Source organism: Aulostomus chinensis, chromosome 10 (genome assembly GCF_037954235.1).
Source record: "Aulostomus chinensis isolate RoL2024-O1b breed Wild chromosome 10, RoL_Achi_v1.0, whole genome shotgun sequence".
Lineage (NCBI taxonomy): Eukaryota > Metazoa > Chordata > Actinopteri > Syngnathiformes > Aulostomidae > Aulostomus > Aulostomus chinensis.
The window spans coordinates 28,517,813-28,526,528 of record NC_141329.1 but is presented as its reverse complement, the minus strand read 5'-3'; the positions used below and the strand labels follow the sequence as shown (position 1 = coordinate 28,526,528).

General features: G+C 50.9%; 1 protein-coding gene across 7 annotated transcripts in view; it reads right to left on the bottom strand.

Annotated features, from left to right (window-relative positions):
- The window catches only part of lrch3 (leucine-rich repeats and calponin homology (CH) domain containing 3), a 24,639-nt gene extending 18,440 nt beyond the window's left edge, over positions 1–6,199 (bottom strand). For all 7 annotated transcript variants that reach the window (XR_015118232.1, XR_015118231.1, XM_086216901.1 and 4 more), the window contains exon 1: positions 5,823–6,199. Coding sequence is in view for 5 of the 7 variants with exons in the window: in XM_086216901.1 (XP_086073027.1) it covers positions 5,823–6,090 (268 nt within the window). In the remaining 2 variants the exon portion in view is untranslated. The remainder of the gene's footprint in view (positions 1–5,822) is intronic.
- Between the last annotated feature and the right edge of the window lie 2,517 nt (positions 6,200–8,716).

Below are 8,716 nucleotides of genomic sequence, written 5' to 3'. Positions count from 1 at the left end.
ACAGACGATCCCATCGTCTTAGGAATAAAACCATCGTTCCAGGTCCAATCGATGGCTGAGGAAGGATCTGATCACCCATCAGAACACAGCCCGTACAGCGTGAAGCTGTCGCTCTGACTACTGTTACACTGCATGTGATGACTTGCTTCTTTCACTCTTCCTGGTCAACCACTGATTAGCCTGTGCCTCTCATTCATTCATTCATCAGCTGTATTAATCATTTCAGGTCAGATGAAGCTGTGTTGAGGGCAGGATGGGTGTCCAATTTTTACCGCTTTAAGAGTTAACATTCACTGAGAGACAGTAGGACTCTGTGTGTGTGTGTGTGAGTGTGTGTGTGTGTGTGTGTGTGTGTGTGTGAGAGTGAGTGAGTGAGTGAGTGAGTGAGTGTGAGAGAGAGAGAGAGAGAGAGAGAGAGACTCATGACTGAGGCTGAAAATAGAAAGCCACATCTAACAACAGTCTGTCTGTCTGTCTATCTCTGGAACGCTGTCCTCCAATCAGATCTGTGCAGGGTTGTGGTGGTGATTGAGGATGCCTCAGCGGCCTGCAGCAGCGTCGCCCCCTGCTGGGCAGCCACTTCTGACCAAACGCCACCTGCTGATCGGAATCATCTGGGTATTTGACCAAGATGTCAGAAAACATGCAACATCAACCGCAACGCCCAGCCTGCATTTCTACAACTTCAACTCAATCATCTGGTTCACAGGTTTCTGGTGGACAGGTGCAGCAGAGGATGATGGGTAATGTAGGATTTAGACCTGAATCAGCTCCATGATGTTCAGATTATCCTGAGTTTACGGTATGAGATGAGGACTGTGCTTGCTCATTCCAGAAATGTATCCTAATATTTAGTTTTTCGATATCTTTATTTCTGGCTCCAAATGTCCTCGTTTCAGGTTTTAAACACGTTATGGACGACAACCTCGGCTCCTGCAGGTGGCGCGTTGCTGCTAACGCTTCAGATGCTGGTCACCTCAAATCCCTGCAGCCATTCCAGGTGTTGTGGCAGTGTGAAAACTAGACATAACTCGGCCAGACCTGATGACAACATGCGAGCGAAGCCTTCCAAACGCAAAGCCGGCATGTGGGGAACCTCTGCTTTGACAACACACCACGGAGCCTGGCGTTTGCAAGCAAATGCAGCTCACGCTCGTTGGTCACTGCTGCTGTAAACGACTCAGGAAACACAACCAACAGGTTCACAGCTTTCATTTACCACATCTTGAGTGCATTTTATTTGTCCTGACTTGAGTCCAATCGTGTGGCTGAGAACACCAAGGAGCCACGTTAGGGAGGTAGTAGTTGCCAAATCCTACATTACCCATCATCCCCTGCTGCAGCTGCCAACCAGAAACCTGTGACCAGACAGGACTGACGTCAGTGGGCTCGGCAGACAGAGTGGCGCTCAGGGGGTGGGCGTTTGTACGTCAGGAGCCACTGAGTCATATGTTACCATCACGCCACACCGCAAAAATCAGCACAGTATGTTTGCATTTACAAACATTATATTTACAGTAGTTTTCTTATTCAACACCTGGAAGCTCCGCCTTAAACACCCAACATCACCTGACAGCCTCACCTGGTGTGTAAAGACCTTAACTAGCTCTCATTACAGGCAGCATCCCTCCCAAGGGGAGAGCCTGATTAGCCTGATTAGCTTGATCAGCTAACGCTCGCCGCAATCCTCCGGCAGCTGAACGCTGATGACTACACTCTCCCCTTGCAGCTGCATAACTTCTTGTAATCTTTGCCCAGTGGTTTTTTTCATGAGAATGCAATTCAGAATTATCTTGTTGTGTGGTTTGCGTGTTCTTGGGTCATTCTAATCCCCTATGACCACTGATCACACACACAGACCATAACTCAAAACTTGATCCTAAATAGTGAAAAAACACCCACTTGAACAATAAATACCAATGGAACAAACACACAGACCGAACCTGACCAATGATCATAAACCGCCGGCCTGAACCCGGTCCGGTCGGTTGGCTTATTCGGCCCGGGGTGAGACTGAGACCTCACGCATCCTTCCGCTGGCTACGAGCAGCTCCCTCTGCAGGCCTTCAGCCGGATGGCCGCTCTCATTGCGGGCAACCCCTCGTCTCTGTTCAACCATGTGCTGACACCAGGCGAACGCTCTCAGGACCACGGTAAGATTTTCTCTGTCAGCACTTTAACGACGGCTGTTTTGGTGGTTAACTTAACCGACTTTTGAGCCGCTGTGTTCAGGATGGTGAGGCTTCAGCCTCCTGGCACCGGGAGCCAGTTAGAGAAGCAGGCCGTTCCAGTGGGGGGTATTGATGATTGATGTATTGACATGAGCCCCATGTTTCAAATGTATTTTGAGAAAATAAGCATTGACTTTATTGTTTGGTGTTGAAGTCCATCTCATCAGAAATATCTTCAGCTGCAGATGTTTCTCAGCTTGGGCAAACTTATCACGGAAGAAAGTAATAATAATCGTAGCACACAACATAACAACCAGATGAGATGTCTGACACAACCGATCAGTGATTGACAACTGGTTGCTGGGCAACCATCACTGGTGGCAGCGAGTGTCAAGGCAGCAGCTCAGAGACCGACAATGTCTAAATTTAACTGTGCACCTGGCCAGCAGGAAGTACACAGAAACAGGCAACATCCATTTCCTGTTATCCTGCCTTTATGCAGCACGCACGCACGCACACCAAGGGCTGAGAACAGATTGAATCTTGGCTCTTCTGTTCTGCGGTATCAGGTCTGCTTATGTCCCCCCTCATCGACCAGGTCAGGTCTTCAGGACAACTTCCACACTGTCCATCACTCTCCTCCTCCTCCTCTGCAAACCTTCATCACATCTGGAGGTGACAACTGCAGCGCCATTCTTCCTGGCGTATCAAAGTCCCAAAGAAACTACATCCAGAACTCTACTGGTCACATGACCAAGCCACGCCGGCCTGACAACCTCCCACCTGATCGGAGGCCCATTTCTGGGGACCATGGGAGCTGTGAACTCTGTCCAACTGCGAGTGTAAAAAAAACATGTGGAATGAAAACACAGGTGTTCTTCCACAGGAACGTGATCAGGGTGTGGGTGAAAGTTCTCATCTGGTCTCCCACCCTGAGAACACACCCGTTCCTTGGTACTGTAAAAACCACCTGGCAACTATGCTGGTTTACACAGAACCGCGTGAATGTAGGCAGCATCCCTGCGTCCTGCGACAGACAGGCCACACGTCACTCCACAGCATCTGTTTTGAAGGAACTGTTCCACCGTTCCGTTGGTCCCTCCCTGATCTGAGGAGGAACGTCTGCCCCCTCCTTATGTCTGGATGTGCCCAATGTTTCCCACGGGTTGAGAATTTATTTGTAGTGGCGAATGACGCAGTGAGACGCAGCGAGACGCAGTGAGACGCAGTGAGACGCAGTGAGACGCAGCGAGACGCAGTGAGACGCAGCGAGACGCAGCGAGACGCAGCGAGACGCAGTGAGACGCAGCGAGACGCAGTGAGACGCAGTGAGACACAGCGAGACGCAGTGACACTCCCTACTTTCAAGATGAAGCAAACCTGAGTGGTTCAGGTGCTGGTCAGGCCGTTGCCAGATCCATGAGCGATGAATCTTTGTGTTGAGAAAATCTCTCTAAGGATTTCTGGACCTCAGCTGCTTCATGACTGACAGGGAAACACGTCTTGACCCGGTTCTGTCGGCCCAGCTCGTTTGTCGACTTCTTCTCATGCTGCTGACATTTAAACTGAAAGGGTTCAATAAATCTGAGGTTTCAGTTTCAAGCTGATTTCATCTGCAATAAATGTTATGTTGCGTGCATGCAAATGAGCCATGAGCTGCTTGCACCTGTGACAGACACGCCAGTCAGAGGTCATCGCCGGTGGGAATGGGACCACCGATGGTGAGCAGAAAAACTGTCAAAATTATTTAGCTAACTAGCAGTGGAACCTGTCAGGGGAGATGCAACACGCTGCAGGACACAAGGCGACAGAGAGACGATGATGACATCACGAGGACACACAATCCCCGGATGGAAGTGTTACTTTGCTAACACGATCTTAGCTGCTGACTCTATCAAGCATCGCTGCAAACATCAGCTGCTCGCTTGTAAGCTAGCAGGCAAACAACGTAACCCTGAACGCCAGTCAGTCCATGAGTGCTACGTTCCACAGAAACACCTTCACCTTCGCTTCCACGCACGCTGACATTCGACCCAGAACTACTTTACTCACGCACGTGTGTGGGATGAGGTGGGTGGAGCTCGAGGGCGGATGGTCTGGTGCGTTAAAGTCACATCATTGACTGGAAAGCAAACGGAATTTGGACTTTAACTCGCCCAAATAAGGCGTTTGTCTGGGATGGCGGGGCGTTCATGGAGCCCCGGTGTTCTCATCCCAAGCTTGGTGTAGAATGAGCTTTAGATCGCCAGAGGTGACAGAACCACATCCTCTACTGTGCAGAACATTGAGAGAACCAAAGGGATAGAACAACAATGTACAAAATATAAAAAGTATCATCTTTTGTCTACGTTGTGGAGCGCAATGACGGCGAACACAAATAATCCACAATTCAACTCAAGAGCATTAAATTACAGAGTCAAGTTGAATGTCGTGCACAAAGTTGTTCTTCAAGCCTGACGGCGATGGAACTTCTCCCCAACACCTATAGTGGAACTCTAGTACCTGTCAATCATCCGAGCTGGCAAAGACTTTAGTGTTAAAATAGGCTTCATGAGGGAGGAGTCAACAATAACCATCTGGTCCTGCTTCCTGGTTGTATGAACCAACTGAGTTTAACATCCTCAAATGCGTGAGAACAGTTCCTGAATGATCCACTGACCCTGGACACCAGCACCTGGTCTGAGACCTCCACTTCTCATTCTCAGATGAAGGCCGCTATTTCCATCTGTACCAGACACAAGTTTGGGAGGGTCCAGACACAGTACCGGGACCTGAGGCTCCACGGGGGAGCTCCTCTGCGGCGTTTTCAGGTCCTTCACACCGGCCCGTCAAACTCGGGTGGGCGTAACAGCCCTCATCCACCGCTGCCTCGTTACCTAATCAAGCATCGCAGGCAGAACGGAGCTGAAGGTCGCGGTCAGATGTGCGTCCTGTCAACCTGCAATTGACGTCAAACACCGGCATCAGGCGCTGAAAGCCGAATGAGCAGAACCAGGGCGACGCTAGCCGCCCCGGCTAAATTTAGTTACCGCGTCCTGACACCAGCATAGCCACTCTGCCCCGTTAAAGCTCCCAGCTAGCGCCGTTAGCATGCTAGCTGGCTACACCCACAGACATCAACAACCTCTTCTCCCACTTCCAAAACTTCCCGGTGTTCCGGCAAAGTTGTACCCCTGGAATGTGATGCCACCCTCCTCTCAGTCAGACCCGTCCGCAGTTTCACACCGCGGAACCCCATCCGTCTTGGTTGTTTACTCTAGTTTTACTTATTAAATCAAAACCACAGTGTGCTAACTAGCTAAAGTTAGCTCAGGCTATTGGTGATCAAACCGATGACCAGATCGAGTTCTGGCTGGATCATAACAGCACCTGAAACACCGGCCAAAGTCCCCCGGTTCACCCTGATACCCGTAATGGGCTGGAGGTGGTCACCGGCCGCTCTTACGTGTCAACGGGAGCGGTGAAATCGCGACAGGACAACTTGGGCTGGACGATGTCTGTCACAACACCGGCCTCGACGGTGAGACCATCAGCTCCAGTTGTTAGTTGGTAGATTTGTACTCCCCCTCGCCCCCCATTCCACCAAAACTACCACTGATTAACTTGAATCGAAATCATGGAGTCCGTCTGCCGCTCCCCGGGCTCACTCACCGGCCCTAGTGGTGTCCGTCAGGTCGTGGTTGGCGGCGCTCCGGGGAAACTCCTTCAGCTTCCTGCCGCTGAGGTTTAAGCACCCGGTGGCCGAGGCTTCGTCAAGCGCCCGGTCCAGAGAACGGTTCCAGGGCGCCGGGCCCGCCGGTCCCAGTCCGTTGTTATTCCCGACTAAAACATTCCCGGTGCTGCCGCCGTTGCTGCCGCCTCCGACCGTGAAGTTGAGTCCGTTGTTATCCGCAGACCCCAGCAACACCGAGGCCGCCATTACACACTCCGGGTGGTTAGCTCGCTGTGCTAACGGCTAACTCTCCCACCCAAAACTCCATAGCTGAGCATGCGCAGAGTGGCGCTCACAGTGGCCTGGACAACAAACAAACACGCGCCATGTATGTTCAAACTCCTCTCATCATGGTACATACATGCAATCAGGAAGATGTGATTATTATGCGCAAGAATGCTGATTTCTGAACAAATGCAAACATTTAAAAGTACTGAAGCACGTTATATTGCATGTTTTTGTATGAATCTCACATAATGATAATCATCATCCTACTTTTTCAGGGATAATGATTAACATTTACATGAAATAATAACTATTACTTTCCATCGCAACAGAAGCTATCGTCGTCCTCCTCCTCTTATCCCGTGGGTCCGAGTCGCGGGGGCAGCAGCCTCAGCAAGGAAGCCCAGACTGCCCTCTCCCCAGCCACTTCCACCAGCTCTTCCAGGGGAATCCCGAGGCGTTCCCAGGACAGCCGAGAGATGTAACCCCTCCAGCGTGTCCTGGGTCGGCCTCGGGGCCTCCTCCTGGTTGGGCATGCTTGGAACACCTCCCGAGGGAGGCGTCCAGGAGGCGTCCTCACCAGATGCCTGAACCACCTCCACTGACTCCTCTACCTGGAGGAGCAGCAGCTCTACTCTGAGTCCCTCCTGAAGGACTGAGCTGCTCACCCTGTCTCTAAGGGAGAGCCCAGCCTCCCTGAGGAGGAAACTCATTTCGGCCGCTTGTATTCAGGATCTTGTTCTTTCAGTCATTACCCAGAGCTCATGACCACAGGTGAGGGTTGGAACGTAGATTGACCAGTAAATCGAGAGCTTTGCCTAATGGCTAAGCTCCCTCTTCACCACAATGGACTGGTTTAGCACCCGCATCACTGCGGATGCCGCCCCAATCCGCCTGTCAATCTCCCGCTCCATCCTACCCTCACTCGTGAACAAGACCCCGAGATACTTAAACTCCTCCACCTGAGGGGACCTCCCTCGACCTGGAATGGGCAAACCACCCTTTTCCAGCTGAGGACCATGGCCTCAGACTTGGAGGGGCTGATTCTCATCCCAGCTGCTTTGCATTCGCCTGCTAACTGTCCCAGCAAGAGCTGGAGGTCATGGCCCGATGGCGCTAAGAGGACTACGTCATCTGCAAACAGCAGAGACGACATCCTCCCGCCACCGAACTCGACCCCTCCACCACCCGGCTGTGCCTAGAAATTCTGTCCATAAAAGTTATGAACAGAACCGGTGACAAAGGGCAGCCTTGGCGGAGTCCAACCCTCACTGGGAACAAGTCCGACTTACTGCCGGCAACGTGGACCAGACTCTCGCTCCTCCGGTAGAATGACCGAATGGCCCTTTGTAAAGGGCCCTCCACCCCATACTCCCGGAGTACCCCCCCACAGGGTGCTCCTGGGAACACGGTTGTAAGCCTTCTCCAGATCCACAAAACACATGTGGACTGGTTGGGCAAACTCCCATGCCCCCTCCAGCACCCTAACGAGGGTGAAGAGCTGATCCACGGTTCCTCGGCCGGGACGAAAACCACACTGCTCCTCCTCAATCTGAGGTTCGACTATCGCCCTGACCCTCCTCTCCAGTACCCTGGCGTAGACCTTACCAGGGAGGGTGAGGAGTGTGATCCCCTGATAGTTGGAACACACCTTCTGGTCCCCTTTCTTAAGGACGGGGACCACCACCCCAGTCTGCCACTCCAAAGGCACCGCCCCCGATGTCCACGCAATGTTGCAGAGACGTGTCAGCCAGGACAGCCCCACAACATCCAGAGCCTTGAGATACCCAGGGCGGATCTCATCCACCGACAGGGCTCTGCCACTGCGGAGTTGGTTAACTGCCTTGGTGACTTCTGCACCGGAGATTGGACGAGCCCCCCCCCCCCCCCACCAAGCACTCCCCAAACTCTGTCTCCTCCATGGAGTACGAGTTGGTGGGATTGAGGAGTTCCACAAAGTATTCCTTCCACCGCCCAATTATCTCCCCAGTTGATGTCAGCAGCCTTCATGGCTGCCTTCCCCCCCGAGGAGACTTTGAGGAAGCTAGAATATAAAACACAGTTATTTAACAATTTTTCCTTTGCTACATGATTCCATAAATCCTGCTTCATATATTTGATGTTCTCAGTATGAATCTGCAATGTGGAAAGTAGTAGTCATAGTAGTAGTAGTAGTAGTAGTAGTAGTAGCAGTAGTAAAAATAAAGAAAAACAATGAATGAGAGGTGTGTCCAAACTTTTGACTGGGATATACTGGGATAGTATATATATATATATATATATATATATATATATATATATATATATATATATATATATATATATATATATATATATATATATAAGCTGCCGCACAATTATACAAAACAAACAAACCACCTCCATTGGAAACAATTATTTGCAGTACTGTCGTGTCTCGTCAAAGCCGCACTCTTTCTGACTTCATGTTGCTAAAATATTGTTTTTGTTTTGTTCAGATTTCTTCAGATGCAGAAACACGTCATGGTTGTTTCTTTGGAACGGTCGTGTCTAAGGAGCAGGACGCCGTCGTGGCTATCGGTAGGGTTTGATGACGTAGCTACAGTGGTGTTCGCTCGCGTGCTGTGAC